Here is a 19,475-nt window from a genome sequence, read left to right as displayed (position 1 = left end):
CTGTCCTCAGCAACTCAGTGCAAACACCTGCAGAAGACCACCACTACTCCACCTGTTAGAAAGACCAAGACATCCTGCAAGGTTTGGTAAGAAGGGCATAGAGAGTCCCAGGAGCTCTCTATAAAATACAGCCATGAGCTACCCACCTGATTTACCGTATTACACTGCCCAAAGCAGCCCTGCCACGGGCATGTTTAACACCTGCATGGGGAAACTGCAGCAGCAGCTGTACAAGGGGGAGTATACTATATTCAAGTATGCACCGATGTTTGAGAGTGACTTTATACAGATCAGCAAAAGAGGAGAAGTGATTGATGTGCACAGCCGGGCCCGAAGGGTGACTGTAGGCATCGTGCGTACCAGCCCCCACCTCACACTACCTGACATCATGCTGCTGGCCCGACCTGCCACACTCTCTGATGACTACCACAGATCCAACACTGCCACCCAGGAAAGAAGTAACAAGCCTACACAGATCTTAGAGCTAACCAGACTGTTTCCCTTGAAGCTTGTAAAGATATCCATCCATAATAGCACCAAACAACAGCTCCGCCTGAAGCTTGTCACTGGCCGCTCTTTCTACCTCCAGCTGTGTCCCCCTGCAGATACAAGAGATCTTTTCATTCATTGGGAAAACCTCGTTTATTTGCTGAAACCCCCAGTGGAGGCTTACAGTGGTACCCAGGCCGTCCCAGCCGGGAACAAACTGGACATACCTGGGTTTGAGGAAGACAATAAGAGACTGATGGTAAGTCTTGGGAGATTTGCTTTTCTGCATCTGCAGAGGCTTTAGTTCTGAGGCTCACCTGGAAAATGCATACATATGAAAAAGGGCTCAGAGTTAAATAAGTCTCCGTTTGGAGGCCACACTGGGGAGGTTCTTAGTGCTTATCTAAAAGTCCCCCAAGGCTTTATTTTAGAGGTTCCTCAGCTGTCAGCAACTCTTCAATTCATATCCAAATTATAATGCCAGCTGCAAAATGCTAACCAATCAGTCCTTGAACATATACTTTGCTAGCCCTGGTTCATGATGTCATTTACTATTAACTGTATACATCAGTGGAAGAGACAAGAGTGCATGTGAACAATGTTAGCAATTATCAAAATATTATAGTGCATGTGACTTGGCCAGCAGAAATACTCACAGGTGTATTTAAAAGGTGTGTGTTTATTCACTGTGAACTACAATGCTCCTGCTGGCACTGGAACTGCTCAGGAAAACTTGGAATGCCCACAGGCATCATTGTGGTAATACTAAGGCATCCTTGCATCAAATGGGAGGTTGGACCTGAGATTTCAGAGTTCTTATAAACTCTTTTCTGTATAGTTATAGAATAGAAGGGAGGTGACTTTTCTGGTCTAACTTTCTTTGCCTTGCCCCTAGGCAGATACTATTCACTTCTATCAAGGGGATCAAGATGAATTCAGCATCAGGAGCCTTCATATGAACCCTGAAATAGTTGACAGCAACCACTTCAGTTACAATATGGAGGAATGAATTCTACATTTCTCCCCAAACAAGGTCACATATTTCTGCAGTCACAAAGCCTGATAAAATGGCAGGGGTGGTAGCAGGAGGAAGCGGAACAATAAGCATCAGCACAAGGGCCATGGATGTAACAGCAAGCAAGTTACAGACTCTAAAACAGAACAATCAGGAGCAGTCTTCACAGACTCAGAAAGAAGCAGAGCCAGCGTGGCCAGAGTGGATGCTTTCAATGTGTCCTAATGCTGTTAGCAAGGGGGCAGCCCTTGTCTGCAGAGCGCATGTCTAGTAAAAGCTACTGGCTTCTCTCCAGCAGGTGGCATGAATACAGTAGCTGCAGAAGCAGTCAAGGTTCAGTATTGAGACCACCTTATCTCAGCCTTACAGAGTGAAGGCTGACCAAACAAGGATAGAAGCCAGAGGGGCCCCACCCAGCAGGAATGACTGTAGAAAAGAGCTTCGGCCTCAAAGCCCACATGCTACAGAGGTGATATCTCTTCTAAGTCTGTGGAGGAAAGCATATCATCTGCATTATACAATTCAACTCAGTTGTCTGCTCTAGTAACACATATTCTATTAACAGGAAAGGGTAGCAATAAAATGAATTTATAATCAGGCTCTGAGCTATCTCTAACTTTCCTTTAAATTGATTTTTGTAACTAACTGAACAAATGAAAGAATAAAATGTTCGAAGATTATGCTCTAAGATTCTCATCCATTTATGGTACACAGTTATTTGCCAAAGAATATGCTCCCAAAACTTTCACAATATATAATCATAGACAGAAGCAATCGATAAGTGGAGGAGTAATATAAATGATACCAGGAAAGCAACATCACATTATATCATAGCTTTTGGAAATTCAGATTTGAAATGTAGCACTGCCACCCATTAACTCTGACCTTTGGTAAGCTACCTCTTTCCTTAGTTGAATGGTTACTTTGAGAATTACAGATTAGCATGCGAAGTATCTCGCAAATACTAGGCATTCTGTAAATAGGAATAGTGATTTTTGTCAGGAGTGTTGAACAAATTTGCACTACTTACACTTTCTAGAAAAGGCTTCATTTCCCCAGCCTCATTAGTCTTCATTACCTCCTATTTCTTGCTTTGAGATTATATTAAACCTTAATTTTAATGTCTTGATATTATATTGTTCTACATTGTTATGAATTTCAAAGGATTTGTTTCTTATAGAAATATCAAAAATATAGGCACAAAGGAAAGGTTACTACAGAAAACATACATAAGATCTAAATATTGGATCAATCCCAAAATTTTGGCAAAAATTGAAAATTAGGTAATCTGAGAGGGTAAGAGCCACAGGGATCAGCCTATGCTGTAATTTTGCAAGTAAAAACACTGTTTGGGCCCTCCCTGGTGGCACAGAGGGTTAAAGCACAGCACTAAGAATCTAAAGCCACTTTAGCGTGAGTTCGATCCCTGCCCAGGGTGGTGACCACATGGCGTAGCAGATGTCTCCTGACCCACTCGCGGCTCCCCTCAGCAGTGTGCTTCATTGAACTGACTGTTCTACTTCCCACGCTATCTCTAGTGAATCCTTTCAACACCCTTGCACCTCTGGCCTGTACCCCAGTTCTGTATGCATAAATAAATAAATCTTTTTTAAAAATACAGCAAAAACATCTTCTATAAAATTAAAAAAAAAACAGTTTGATCACAGTTTGATTACATAGTTTTATAATCCTGAACCAAAATGTACAGGTAATCTGGTTTCAAAATAAGTCCAATTCCATAATCCTCATGTTTCTGAAACTAAACATCATTACACATGTTACAAATTAAGGATTATATAAGTAAAATAAATACATTTAGTTGGATAATGCTTTACTATGCTACTAATTCCACAGGTTCCCATGCCAAACTGTAAGATAGTTTTTTATGCAGTTCTAGATACAGTGCTTTGGCTTAATGATTTTTAATGTTCTCCTTAAAAAAAAGGCTTCAAAAATACATGTTTTCTTAAAATGTTTCCAACTGTAGGGTAAATTTACATTCAATATGAATCTGGAGGCATCATAACAAATGTCTTATACTAAGGAAAGAACCATTGCACATTAATAGGGTTATAAAATACAAATGTATTTCTATAGTTTTGTGCAATTGCACATGAATCAATTTTCTTATATATTTATATATAAATATTAAGGGAGTATTCATCAACAAAGTGAGAACATTAGTAAGATTAGATAAGAAGATTAGATAAAAGTTCTACTCTTATAAATGTATAGGTTCAATGCAGTAACAATTCTCCAGGTTGAATGCTTTAACAACTGAAACCCCAATGAGAATACTTATAAAATAATAATACAGAAAAAAATATTTTTTAAAAACCAGGCAGTCATATCATTTAATAACTTTAAACAATAGTTGTTCCTGCTTTATATTTTATGAAATGTGGTTTTTAAAACTGGGAAATCAGAGATTTTAAAAGAAAACCTAAACCAAATAGAATAAAATATTTAAGAAAGGACTGGAAATTCTCATCCACTGCAAAATGACAGGAAACACTAGAGTTATATTTGAAATGTGTTACAAGAAATTGTTGATGAGAAGAATTACACAAAAAAAATATGACTGAGAAGATTAATGCATCTGATAGCAAAAAAATCTACATAATCAAAATTTTTTTTAAAAAACAATGCTGTAGACAGCTTTTTTTGAGGTAATGTAAATACTAAAATATTAACAATCTTCACAGGAAAATATTCAATATTAATAGTAAAATAGCTAATACTAAAATATGGTAAACCAAATCAGGTCTAGTCATGCCCATTATCATGCCTAATAAAATAAAATAAATATAAGGTGATGGGGAAATACAGCCACATATTATTAATGACTTTTTGATTGGAATGATTTATCTATTAAAAGAGCCCTAACACTGCCTAAGATTTCCACTTTAAAATACAAACTAGAAAGATACTTAATTGAATGGAAAAAAATAGGCAAAATATTGAATTAGGTAAACTATTAAGCAGATGATAGAATGCTCAAATAAAACTTATGTTAAGTTCCTTTCTCATTTACCCTTACAAGTAAATACTGTAAGTAAAAAATTTAACTGAAGTGATGAAACCTTAGAATATTCACATTTGTTCATTTTCATTCAACTATTACTGATTCTGATAATATATCAGGAACTATGCTGGCATTAGCCATATACTGAGCAATAGAGCGTAGCTTTATGAAATTCACAGTTCAGCATATTTTGATAACAATTACAGAATTATCATAAAGTATTTTAAAGTTCTATGAATAAATAGTTCATATTTAGGTGGACAGATTAAGTACTGTATGTCAATTTGGTTGTCTGGCTTAGCTTTCCACAATAAATATTGCAATTTGAGTGGCTACAATCAAATGATGATACACGTATTTGAAAATCATGATGGTTTCTGAGACACAATCATTTCACATTTGTTGGAAATCAGAAAATACTATCTTTGGTTATAATGCTACTCTATAGTAATCACAGTGAATTATTTCACACTATTCTGTTCAATTACTGTGAACTGCTTTCCGTTGAGTATTGTTTCTACCATTTTTTGTATCAAAATATTTTATTGTAACTTCAAATTTCATAACTGTTTGGCTTATATCACTCATTTCTGAAATCCATTGAGGACTCACGGTTCAAAACACACAACAGGAATTTGAAGATAATAGAACCGAATCAAAATTGACTTAACAGACAATCAAATGGGTTCAGACTTGGAATCAATGTTCCAGTGTTTTGTTCTTACTTTTACATGCCACTGCATTATCCTCACTGGTATACATTATTCTATAATGTTCCACTGTGCAAAGAAAAATGATCATTGACTATGTTTTTAAAGATCCCTAAGATGTTTCTTGTAAATGATTTTTACTATTTTTTTTAAAGATTTATTTATTTGTGCATACAGAACTGGGGTACAGGCCAGAGACTCAGGGGTGGTGAGAGGCTTCACCAGAGACAGAGTGGGGAACAGAACAGGCAGATCGATGAAGTACACTGCTGAGGGGAGCAGCGGGCGGGTCAGAAGAGGTCTGCCACGCCATGTGGCCACCTCCGGGGCAGGCGGGAATCGAACTCATGCGGAAGCAGCTTTAGATTCTCAGTGCTGTGCTTTAACCCGCTGCGCCACCAGGGAGGGCCGATTTTTACTATTTTAATAGAAAATGCAATTTAATTTCAGAATTGCATCCTTTACAATGAAATCTCTCTAGGGCCCTCCCTGGTGGTGCAACCGGTTAAAGAGCAGCACTATGAAGCTATCGCATCTGCTGAGGCAAAACTTTGATCCTGGCCAGGAAGATGACCCACATGGCTCAGCAGACCTCTCCTGACCCTTCCACTTGCTCCCCTCAGCAGTGTATTTCAGTACATCTGCCTCTTATGTTCCTCACTCTGTCTCAGGTGAAGCCTTCTCACCTGCTACACCTCTGTATGCATAAATAAACAAGTCTTTTAGAAAATGAAATCTCTCTAGAGCACACATGTTAAAATCTCATAAGCACCTCAATTTTTCTGGCATAAATTATGTGCTTGCATATTACGTACAGCAAATTACATACCCATTTTATTGAACTTTAACTGAAGAAAAAGTATAATATGAACAAGATACTAGTGGATTTTTGGAGAGGGAGAACTGAATATTTACTTTAAAACATAGGCATTATTCTAATGTTTCTTGTACCTTAAGAAAACCAAACTTTTACCTGTGCAAGAATAGGGAAGCCAAGGTTCCTGCATCCATTACAAGGAGTCAATGCTTCCCAGAGTCCTGAGGGCCCACAAGTGTTTTCATCATCATCATCTTCTTCCACTTCTCCTGGTGACAAATTTATTGTAGATGAAGTTCTCTGAAATTAAATTTATATTATACCAACATATTAATGTTCTTTTGATATCTTAATATAAACGAAATTACATAAATTACTGGTGGTATCTATTAGCAAGCCTAAGTCAGCTTAATTCTAGCCTTAGGTATGTGACCATTTCATGTGACTAAGCAAACTATAAATATATATAATTCCAGTTAAAAGTGAAACAACTGACTGAGACTGGTAAAAATACAAAGTGATAAGAATGACCCAAGAACATATCTGAATAGCAACAAAGGAGTAAGATAATGATTTATTCAGAATGTGAGTTTAAAGGGCAATCCAAATGAATAGAATGAAAATACTTCATTGAAGTAGGAATTTCTAAAAAGACAGAAACTCATTTTTTCACAATGATACCAAAGAGGTTGCCGCCTATTTGAAATAATAAACTGCATGAAATTGAGGCTTTCTGCTGAGGATAAAGTAAAGGGATTACAAAGTCTAAGAATGCACAAACAGTGAGCAGAGGCTACCTCTTAAAGAATGAAGGAATTAAGTGAATTATGATAAACCAAGATTTCCAACTATCTCAAGGACTTCAACATTCCCCTTAGAAAAGAAGGCAGCTAGGGCCCTCCCTGGTGGCGCAGCGGGTTAAAGCACTGCACTAAGAAACTTAAGCAGACCTCTCCTGACCCGCCCGCTGCTCCCCTCAGCAGTGTACTTCCTCACTCTGCCTGTTCTGCTCCCCGCTCTGTCTCTGGTGAATCCTCTCACCCTCTGCATCTCTGGCCTGTACCCCAGTTCTATATGAATAAATAAATCAATCTTAAAAAAAGAAAAAAAAATAAGGTCGCTAATTTTATATTCATCATATAGGTGATCAGAATGTATTCCTCTCTGCAGAATTTGATCTAAGTAAAAAAAAAATTCCCAAGTCCCTAACAGTACTTATGCCTTAACCCCAACTATGAAAGCCACACATCAAGCACCACCCACATAAGCAGTTCCTAATATTCTAAATATAAACAAGAATCCAAGGATCACCACATACTTAAAGGATATCTTTTGAAGCCAAAATAAATATAAAGAAAATAGCTGCAAAAAATTTCCTCAGAGAAATTGCATCCCTGAAACAAGAACAGAATGCTATAAAAACAAACACATAAAATTCAATGGTAAAATGAAAAAAAAAAAAACAAAAACAAGAATTTCCCAGGGATTAAAAAAAAGATGAAAAAGAACTAGGGGATCAAGTTAAGAGATTCATGTAGAAATGGGAGAGGCTGTCAAAAATATAATACCACAAACTGTGCCACAGCTGAAGAAAAAGAACCTGCTAAATGTTCGATAGACTGAATTTTTAAAAGATGTTTTGCCTGTCTTCCAAATGTAGTGTTCATCATAGTACTAAGATCATCATCATGGAAGTTACAAATACATTTTACATATTATAAATAGCATCTACCCCCAATAATGTTGCCTATGAAAATATAATACAAGAGTTTTTTAGACTATTTTTACATTCACATCTTCAATTGTTCTTTATCAATTTTTAATAAATGAAAAATTGTAAACTGAGTCCCTCAATCAGTTGCCATCTATAAAATACAATATTAATGGGCTCGATCTTTTGAGCACTCTATTCCATCTTTTGAGTACATAATAACACTTTAATATAAGTACAAAAGCACAGAGAAGTCAGTAAAATCCAAGGTCATGGAATCAGTAGATGGCAGAAAACATATTTGAACCCAGACTGTCTAATTTACTCGGTTATCCCCCTAACAGTGTTTTGTGCCCTCTTTTCCAGTACAGTAACCTATAAAAAGTGGTATATTCAACAAACAAGCTCGTATACTTAAGTGTAAATCAGAAGCATATGTGTTAATATATCTACTACGTTATGTATAACTAAGAGCTTTTTGCTATTTATGATAGCGAAATTTTTGGTAATTTGGTAGGTAACAGTCCATATCTTCATAAATATACATATCAAAACAGGATATTATTATATCCCGGTAATTATCACATGGATTTTTATCCTGCAAATCATCTCAATGAAAAGGCTCTCGGGATATTTAAAAACTTAATTTAACAAGATCATCTTTGATATACGTTTGATCAACTTCTGTCTACAAAAATAAATAGAATGATTGATTAGCATCTCTCCACTAGTTCAGGATGGTTTAACCATGTTGATATGGCAAGGAACTATGAACTGAGTGACTAAGAATAACCAAAATTTCATCAATTAATCAGTAATTCTCTATTTTTGTTAATAGTTATTTGACCCAGTATTTATCAAGTATTCCTGATTACACAATACGTGCATTCCTTAATCTGGCTTTGAAGTTCTATGTTAAAAATTTCAGCCCTTTTTCTCATTCTTTATACTCAGCCTGGACAAGTTAAATTGTTTGCCCTTGAATAATCATGACTTTTCTCCCTATCTTCCATCTTCTCCATTGGGCATATTTTAATGGTTAAGAGTTCGGCCCTGGCCCTCCCTGGTGGCGCAGCGGGTTAAGCACAGCACTGAGAAACTGAAGCCACTTCAGCATGAGTTCGATCCCTGCATGTCCCAGAGGTGACCACATGGAGGGGCAGACCTCTCCCGGCCGGTCCACTGCTCCCCTCAGCAGTGTACTTCATCAGTAGCCCTGTTCTGCTCCCTACTCTGTCTCTGGCCTGTACCCCAGTTCTGTATGTATAAAGGCACTAAGGGGTTTGACTTCTACGACTGGGTGGATAGTATTTTCTGTTCTTTCTGTCCCCACCTCTTTGCATGAGTGAGGTTTACTCAAGGTTTATGTATAAATAAATAAATCTTAAAAAAAAAAAAAGAGTTCAGCCCTAAGATTAGTCATGAATTCAAATTCTGTCTCTTACTCATGAGCCCACTTATTGCTGTGATTTTTATCAGATCTGATCACTGCCAGTCTCATTTGCCTTATCTATGCACTGGGAAAATAATACAGTAGAACATACTTCCTGAGTTTTAAATGAAACGATGCATATAAGATGACCGACACTTGAACAAATATTGACTAGTGTAAGTATTTTTGAAGCTAGTATTCTTAAAAGTTGCACAGGTTCCTCAAAATACTCTTCATCTTTTACTTCTTAGCTAAAACTTTGCAGATTTCTTACGAATAATATTGCTCTATTCTGCAAGTCTACAGCTCTTTGATGAGTTTTTATGTTATGATATTTCACATATACCTTGTTATTGACAGATGAGATAGTGGCAAAAAAGCTAGTGACTTAACATCACGTAGGTATATTTTTAGGTCCTGGCTCTGCCACTTCCAAGCTGTGATTGAGTAAATCACACACTCTTATTATTCCTTAGTTTCTTTACCTGCAAATTAAGTATAATAATAATCCCTACCTGTTAGGGACACACAGGATAAAATTGTTTGACAGTGACTCACCAAATAATAATATTACTAATTTTATTATATTTTCTCTGAAAAAGTTGCATGTATCTGCACACACATCATATACACACACACAATGCAGCTTCCTTAGCCTAGTGAATTATAAGTTATTTGAACCAAACATTCATTTTAATCCCCTTTTGTGTCACTTACAATGTGTGGCATTGTATAATGAAATTTAATGATTATTTATTGAATGAATTATTAAATGAATTTCAAAGTATCCATTTCATTTGGATACCTATACAACTTAATAATATAAAGGGATGTGTATAATTGCATCACAAATCTCTTTGGTATTTTAGTTTTGTATTAACCATTACAGCAGCATTAGCACAAACAACAAATTTTATTAGTGGTTTAGTACTGCCCCCTAAAGACAGTATATAAGTTAGTTCTGTGAAATAATTTTCCATTTCAGTGCTTTACAATTTAAGATGCTTGGGTACAAATTTATCAAACTAAATATAATCTTCAATTTCATTATAGAAAAGAAACCATATGAACATACTTGGTTCCCTTTACGAATGCCGTTTAAGCCTTTAATGGACATCTGTTTTCCTAAAGTTCTAGTTGTCATAATGTTTTTCTATAGAATGGAAAATCAATCCTATCCCCTTTGTTGTTTAATATGGAGCGACTGTGTAGATGAAAGACTGAACTAGTTCCGCCTTGTTGCAAACAACAAATATTATTGTTTATAAATGCCTTGGGGAGACATATTTGTGCTCAAAGAAAAATACTTCTAGAAGAATAACATCAGTTTAACATGGTAGAAATGTCATTTCCTTATCAGATTAAATAAATATGCAGACAGATGGATGATAGATATATAACTATATAATACAAAACATAGTGAGATAAATATATTTATATATATATTATTGTCACAATCATATACAATTACAACAAAAATACAATTATATGTGTATAACTATATATAACATAGCAGAGTGTTATAGTTGTGATATAGAAATCTAATTATGAATTATTATATAAAATGGTGCTTTAAAGTAGAGAAAATAAATTTCAGTTACAAAGTTGCCCAATAAAGAAGGATAGGGGTTATTTCTTTTATCAAGTGTAGAAAGTGATGCTCTTGATAATTCAAGTTGTCTGACTAGGTCCTATCATCTGTCTCTCATGCCTTGGCAGTTTTATCCTAATACCCCTGCCATTCTTCCTTCCCTTTGTGCATAATCCTTAAAAACACTGGGCCCTTTACCTTCAATACACCAAAACTGCTCTTACCTAGTACCTTTCCTGAGCCCATTCCGGTTCTCTCACAGACTTTAGCAATCTTAGTTTACCACTCCTCTGACCCTTTATGCTTTGCTCTCTCTCTATAGTAATGGAGTCCTAATTTTATGCTGGGTACATGCCTGCTTTCAATAAAGACCACATTTCCTGACCTTTATAGCCACTGAAGGCATGGCCACATGATTAACTTATAACCTTGGGCGACGTGAAGTATCCTTAAATGAAGGGACATGTGTGTGAGGTGAATGAAATAACCACTGCACTACGGTAACAAGACAAGGGGCAGGTCCTTTCAGTGAAAACGTGTATGTCTCCATATAGTAGGTATTCTGTAATTTCTATTAATATCCAAGCCCTAGTAAAAGGTAATTTTGATCAGAAAAAATATGAGAAAAAACAACAATCAAAATATTAAAATTATCTTTTGCAAATGGCAGTGTTTTCTTATTTTTAAGACAATATGATATTACTTGCCATTTTCATCTGTATGTTATATACAATTATTTTACAATAATATACTTAATTTTTATGTATATATATTTCTACTATATATGTGATTTTTATTATTATTATTATTATTATTATAGTATATTTTCAAGGGATTCAAATGTCTAGTTACATTAAATTAAAATTGTGGAAAAGCAAAGAATGTGATTGAAATATATATTAGCTAAGCTATAAACTAACAAAACTTAAAACTGAAGCATTTTACATTGAAAAGTAAATGAATATAAATTAGATATTAAGTCTGTTAGATCAGCAGAAAACTGATTAACTCGAGGTCATAGCCACACTAAATCAAAGTAGAATAAATAAAATGGGACTAGAAATTGAGGATTTTGCAGTCTGTTAATATGAATATAGTCAAGGGTAGGCTGAGGACACAGCACTGCTAAGAGATGTGGGACAGATGGTTCAGACTAATGATTTGGTACTTTTGGGTAATTTCCATGGCTCAAATCATGGGTTATAGGAAATTACACAATAAGTAATAGTCCTTTATTTAAAAAAATAAGATAAATATTTACTACAAAGATGAAGGAGAGTATTTCTTTATCATCTCAATGGAGAATAGAAATAATAAAACTAATAGAGTAAGCTTGGGTCCATGAACAACATAAAACCACAGAAAATAAGAATAAAATATCAAACCCATTTAAAAAAAAAAAAAACAAAAAGATGAGACATGATAGTGTCTGTAAATTCAACTGCAGGATCAAAATACTCTTAATAATAGCAGACAAAATCCATGGAGAGAAATCTAGTAAGTTAAAAAAGATGTGAAAAACTAACAAGAACTAAAATGGCCAAATCTGTCATTCTTGTGTAGCATTTTGGATTGTAACAAAACACTTTTCCTTATATAACTTCAGAACAAAGGTATCCATTTATATAAAGAATTATGAAAAATGAAATTTTGCTAGAAAAGAACAAATTACTTTTTATTTTTTAATTTTTTCTTACTTTATTTATCTATTTACATTATTGTTCATTTTAAAACAATGCTTACTTCCCTCCCCACTTCACCCTTACATCATCACCACAGTCCCCCACAATCCTCCCTCCCTCCTTCTGATCCCTGAGTTTCTTTTTAAATAAGTGAGTTGTAACTACCGTATATCTAAATAATCCCTCAACAACCAGAACATATAAACTACCGGATATTCTGGAGTTTTACAAATATTAATAAATAAATCTCAAAGCATCTTAAAGGATAGATATAATATACATTTCTCAAAATGTATGCACAAAGACAAATCATTCTAATCCACAGAATGAAGTTTGTATTTTAAGGTGATAGATATATATATAAACAAATAGAAACCTAGATGACAATTCGGTCAAATCACTACTTTGGAGGCAAACATTAGTCAAAATGTTTTAAGACTTTTTAAATATTTGTAAATACTCTGTGTGTGATTCTGATTTTTAAAAAAAATGAGGTTTCCTTTAATATAAATACAACAGTGCAATATAAGCTTCCACAGAAGGTATTTTTGCCATTGGTTGTGTGTGTGTGAGAGAGTGTGTGTGTGAGTGTGTTAACATAAATCAGATTAATCTGTTTTCTGCCACAGATCAGTTAAATTGTTTGTTGGGTTTTTAAAGGCTGTGTGTCTTAATAGCTTTTCCAGATCTGTGAGTTTATATCTTGGCTTATAACTGTCTTATGCTTAGGATAAGTTTCAACCTGGGTTATTTTCTAATCCTAAAATCATCACCAACTTTGTCTGTCACAGAGCACATGAAGGTATAGAGACTGGGCAGAAGCAGAGGGTTTGGATGAAAGCTCCAGAAGCAAACCTTCAAGGTTAATCTCTCCTCAAGGTCAAACAGTGGCATCTAAAATAGAATCCTTTGGGGGGGAGGGGGAGTATTGCTAGAAACATGAAGGTCTATATCTTACTTCTATTTGCATTCCTAGTATCTAGAGTAGAAGGTAGCACCAAGTAGGTATGTGAATGCTGAATTTAATATGCTTTTTATATTTTTGCATTTATAACAACACCTGACAAATGGTTTCTGACTGAATCATTTCACTAATTTACAGTTAGAGAGGGAAATCAAAACTTATGTTTTGTCTTCCACCACAACTTTTACCCTTAACTAATCAGACCAACAATACTGAGTATTTTAAATATTCCTTGAGGTAAATATATTTTTAAAGTAGGATAGGGCCTTCCAGTGTACCAGTACAAGTTCAAAAACATGACAATATCCTTCAGCCTGTGTAACATTCTCACCATCTGCCAGCATGTAATGAAATCTCCAAGACCCAAGCTCAAACGTCTTAATTGGAATCATCCTGTCTCACTGAGGTATTAAATCCAAGCTGGATAAGTCACCTGTTTGGGCTAATAATGTGGGAGACGTGCAGGACAATCAAAGACATCAGTAACTTCTGATGGACCAGATGGCACTGTTGATTCATTCCCTAGTGCTCCACCTTTAATCATCCTAATAGTGAAACATGCTGCAGTGTTAGAGAAAGGAAATATTTTCCAGAATATAAGTTAATTTCTGGAATTAATTTTATATAACAAAAAAGAGGAAGAGAGCAGTTCTTTGGTATCTTTTTAAAGATAACATGAAACTGAGCAGAAAAGAGAGAACATCTAGAGAAAAGGAATTTTTCAGCTCCTCAGCTATGTATTTCCATCATCTGAAAACACCTTTTTTTTTTTTTTAGATTTATTTATTGGGACATACAGAACTGAGTTACAGGCCAGAGGTACAGGAGTGGTGAGAAGATTCACCAGAGGCAGAGAAGGGAGCAGAACAGACAGATGTACACTGTTGAGGGGAGCAGCGGGCAAGTCAGGAGAGGTCTGCCACACCACGTGGCTCACCTTCGTGGCCAGGGATCGAACTCATGCTGCAGCGGCTCTGGTAAGCTTCATGGTGCTGTGCTTTAACCTGCTGTGCCACCAGGGAGGGCCAGAAAATACCTTTCAAGTACACACAACTGTGACCAAGCAGAAGTACTGACAGCAGACTGGATTACAGCACTAGGGAGAGCTGTCTTGTCATTGCCTAAAGGCAAAGCCTCTTTGTAGGGTAACCTGTACTTAACTGGCAAAGAAGTGAGCCACCATCTTCTACTCTAGGACAACTCAGAAGGGCCACCCCAACTTCAAATATCCCTGTAATGTTGGTGAAATAGTGGGTTGCAATTCCATCTTCCCAATGACGTCACAAGAGGGGATACTGACCAAGTTCCCTCCTGATGTACCCTACTCCTTCCTTGAGTATTCTGTGCATTATATTCTATATCTTCATAGTTACTCTTCTCCATATTTTAATAATCCTTTATGGTAAGCTTTGCCTGTATGGATTACTCTCTGGCATCTTTCTCCTCACATAATCCAGAATGTGATTTCCTTTTAGTAAGAAAATTCCAAATATGCACTAAAGCAGAAAGCAATGAATAGTGATGAATCCTGGAAAGTAGTCAGAAGAACTGGAGCTTTTCACACCATGGGATATATTATTTAAGGTACAACATTTTTCAAAGGACAGAAAACTGTATTTGATTCCCTAGCTTCACTAGAAAAACATGAAAGAGGTCAAGCTTCGTTCTAGAAAATCTCTCTTTAAATTGATGGTTATTTGACATCACAAATTGGGCACACACATAAAACTTTCCTAACAGTTTAGATGTGAAAGTGGAAGCCTAATAGACCTAAATTAGATGGAATTAGGAACATCAGTGCACTAATGGGAACAAGTTTTTTAGTTGTTTCCTGATGACGCTTTGTTCAAAAACTGTTCCTTTCCTATATCTGTCTTGACCTATATCTTATTTCTAGTTTTAGTCTATCTCTATATCCCTGTCTCCATGCTCTGCTTGATGAAAGTGTGATGATAAGAGTCCTACACCCACAAAATTGATAAGAATAAGACCGTAAAGGCAGTATCGGTTACCCTCTTTAAGCCTTCTCAACAAGTACCAAATAATATAGCCTAAATGATACATAATCTGGCGGAGACTTTGGGGGCAGGGAAGTGAAGGAATGTGATTACTATATTTAAAACTGCACCAGTAGGAGACAATTTCCAAATGTTTTCCATAAAGTATCTTATAATTAGATTCTCTTCTGAAACTGCTAGAACTTTGAAGTAAAATTAAGTCGGCCGCTGAGAACATTGTTGAATTGCCGTTAACTCCTACTGGGGACCAAAATGACCCAGTCAAGTCTCCAGCTGCTTATGTTACTCTGAATAAATCCTCCATTTTTTAATAGTACACCAAAGGAAAAACGTTCTTTTAAAAGTTACCCACTAAAACGACTGTACTAGGACTTTTGTGCTAGGAGTGATAACAATAAAATACATCTGAAGAGGTGTGTGTCTGTCCCCCTTATTATATTAATTATATGTAATATAATTAACTATATAGTATTGATTAAAGTATCAATAATGCAATTTTAATACAACCCTACTGACAAAAGAGCAATATTACAAAAAGGATGAAATTTGACATGTTCCATGTTGACATGTTTAGTTATTTGAGATGTACTTTACCAGAAATAAAACCCGAAACTCTAATGGAGAGCACAAAAGTATAATTCTGTAAAAAAAAACACAGCCCATGTCCAGACTATATTCCTTCATCTTGCTAAGTCCCTGGTGGGCTTCTCGACCTCAAAAGAGAACTGAACTCTGCTCTGGAGGCTGGAAACCTCAAATCCTAACAAAAAATATAGTTTGGCCTGACAGTTACTGGTCAAGCTTCCCACTCCCTGAAACTATTGTCACCATGATGGAAATAGAAATCTCTGTGCTGGAAAGGAGAAACTACACCTGTTTGTTGGAAGAGACTAGATGTTATTTGTCACTGGAGAGGAACTGAAGCTATCCCTAATTGCAGGAGAAAAAAAAAGGAGAGAGATTTTGCTTTGTAAACCAAATTCCACTAAAAGCACTCTGGGGTAAATTCTGACTGTTCTTCCTAGGGATATAAAATTATAATATGGCAAAAGTCTCCAGAAATAAACTACAATAAAGGGGACTGATTTTTAAAATTCAGTCTAGTAAAATGAAAAATCAAAAAATATTAAAGGTGATTTTGTGTTTTAGAAAATCACATGGATAAAACATAAAATAAAAAAGAAATAAGAGGATCCTCCCTGGTGCACAGCAGGTTAAAGCACAGTACTAAGAAGCTAAAGCCACTTCCTCAGGAGTTCAATCCCCACCTGCCCTAGAGGTGATGCACCTGGCACCGCAGACCTCTCCTGACCCGCCCGCTGCTCCCCTCAGTAGTGTACTTCATCAATCTGCCTGTTCTGTTACCCACTCTGTCTCTGGTGAATCCTCTCACCACCCCTGCACCTATGGCCTATAACCCAGTTCTGTATGCACAAATAAATAAATCTTTTTAAAAAGAAAGAAAAGAAATAAGAACCCTAAACAGACATCAAATACAAATTAAGCATTTGTTAAGTTTCTGAATATGGGATTAAGTTATGTAAAAATCAAAGAAATCATAGAAGAAAGAACCTCTGATCTAAAGTGATATTCAAATTGAAAGAGATTATTTGTTCCTGACAAGGATTATTATAAACGATACATATTTAAAGAAAATCTAATGAAATTTTAAATTCTAAAGCTGAAAACGTTGGCTGTAAGGAAAAATTACATTTTTACCACTTTCTAGAGAAAAAAAACAAAGCAGCTTATTTACCAAAAAGAAAAAAAGGATTAACATGTTTTACTTGTACATACATTATAAACTATGCAATACATTGTTATTATCTTTGCTTTAAACAGAAAATCATACTGTAAGAAGATTGAAAAGGAGATAATTTTAATTAACATTTCTCCATCTATTGTCCTACTGGAGCTTTTAACTTTTGGTGGATCGAAATTTCCACTTTATATCATTTGCCGAAAGAACTTTCTCTAATTTTTCCTATGGTTAGCGGTGTTTTCACAGTGAGTTCTCTGAGACTGTTTTTCTGAAGTTTTTCCTTCACTTTCATTTCCAAAAGATATTTTCACTAAGAATAGAACACTTAGTTGACAGGCTTTACTTTCAGTGCTTTAAAGATGGTATTTCATCACTTCTGGCTCACATAGTTTGTGACAAGAAGTCTATTTTCATTCTTATCTTTAGATCCTTGTGAATAAGGTATCTTTTTCTACCCTCTAGTTGTTTTAGGATTTTTCTTTTCATCATTGGCGTCTCAGTTATTTTATTTTAATATACTTTCATGTAGCTCTAGTTAAATTTTCTCTGCTTATGGTTTATTGAGCTTTTTGGATATGTGGGCTTAAATTTTCCATCAAATTTTCTAACATTACTCTTGCCATTCACAATCACATAGATGGAATTGAAGGGCATTATATAATAAAAATTAAAAAAAAAAAAAGCCAGCCCTCCATGGTGGCAAGCGGGTTAAAGCACAGCACTGAGAAGCTAAAGCTACTTCAGCATGAGTTTGATCCCCACCCCGTAGGTGATCCACATGGCAAGGCAGACCTCTCCTGACCTGCCCTAAGTACAAAAGTGTACTTCATCAGTCCACCTGTTCTGCTCCCCACTCTGTCTCTAGTGAATCCTCTCAACCCACTACACCTCTGGCCTGTACCCAGTTCTGTATGCATAAATAAATAAATCTTAAAAAAAAAAACCATTAAAATGCTTTAAAAAAAAAAGCCAGAAGTAAAAAGACAAATACTGCGTAGTTTCACCCATCTGTAAAATACAGAGGAACAAATCAATGGGTCAGATGAAAGCAAACCCTATTTTTAAACCCTAAAAATATGACTGCAAAATTAAGACTAGCAGGACGGAGGGGAAAGAGGGAGGTGATAGGGCATGAATGAGGGGGGCACCCCATGGACTATGGTGGAGATCTATGGGTGGCTTGATGATGGGATGGTGTGGTAACATAATCTAAAGAGATGTGAACCTTTATCTACAATCCACAGATCGTGTTTTAAGTCAATGTTACTTCAATTAAAAACAAAATAAAAACTAAACAGAAAACCAGAAATCTCTTATGAGTCAAATCTCTAAATGACGTTGGGCTCAGGATGCTATTTAGAATTAACACTAAGAGCATAATCCCTAGAGAAAACGCTAGTAAATTGGACTTCATTAAAATTTTAAATTTCCATTCTAGGAAAGGCAGTCTTCAAAACATGAAGACAAGCCACACACTGGCAAAACATCTCTACAAAATACTGATGGACTGTTATGCAAAATATACAAAGAATTCTTAAAACCAACTAAGAAAACAAATTGAGTAGTAAACATAGTATATACACATGTTGATTTTTAATGATGCACACCTGAAATTTGTGACAATGTAATGTTACTTCAATAAAGATAAATTAAGTTAAAAAAAAGAAAAATAACTCAATTTTTGAAAAAAATTGAGAAAAAAAATGTGAAAAGATAACTTCACCAAAGTTATATAGATTGCAAGTAAGCCCATGAAAAGATGCTAATAACTTACATCACTGGAGTGTTGCAAATTAAAATAATGAAATTCACTATGCATCTATTTGAATGACCAAAATCTGGAACATTGACCATATCAAATGCCAGCAAAGATACAGGAACAATAAGACTTTCATTCATTGCTGGAGGGAATGCAAATTAGCCAGTTGGAACATTTCTGACAAAGGTGCAGTTTTACCATTTAACTCAGCAATTATACTTACTGTCATTCACCCAAATGAATTTAAATCACGTTTAACAAAAGCCCACACACATTTATGGCAGCTTTATTTATAATTGTTGAAACTAGGAAACAATCAAGATATATTTCAATAGGCTAATAGATAAACTGTGGTACATCCATACAATGGAATATTATTCAGTGCTAAAAAGAAATTCAGTGCAAAGTCATGAAAAGACACAAAGGAACTTTAAATACATGATAAAAGAAAGAGGTCACTGACTAATCAAAACCATCCACCAGTTTAGCAAGGTAGCAGG

General features: G+C 35.4%; 2 protein-coding genes across 10 annotated transcripts in view; one reads left to right on the top strand and one right to left on the bottom strand.

Moving 5' to 3' along the window:
* Positions 1-19,475, bottom strand: part of ANKS1B (ankyrin repeat and sterile alpha motif domain containing 1B) — a 755,486-nt gene that overhangs the window by 596,366 nt on the left and 139,645 nt on the right. For all 9 annotated transcript variants that reach the window (XM_004675770.2, XM_012720251.1, XM_012720253.1 and 6 more), the window contains exon 9: positions 6,213-6,356. In XM_004675770.2, coding sequence (XP_004675827.1) covers positions 6,213-6,356 — 144 coding nt within the window. The remainder of the gene's footprint in view (positions 1-6,212; positions 6,357-19,475) is intronic.
* FAM71C (family with sequence similarity 71, member C) lies at positions 134-1,498 on the top strand. Its single transcript, XM_012735064.1, has 2 exons — positions 134-748; positions 1,385-1,498. Exons 1-2 carry the CDS (start codon positions 134-136, stop codon positions 1,496-1,498), a joined length of 729 nt encoding a protein of 242 aa, XP_012590518.1.

The sequence above is a fragment of the Condylura cristata genome, unplaced genomic scaffold (genome assembly GCF_000260355.1).
Source record: "Condylura cristata isolate star-nosed mole 26May11 unplaced genomic scaffold, ConCri1.0 scaffold00004, whole genome shotgun sequence".
NCBI lineage: Eukaryota > Metazoa > Chordata > Mammalia > Eulipotyphla > Talpidae > Condylura > Condylura cristata.
This window is presented reverse-complemented; position numbering and strand designations above follow the sequence as displayed.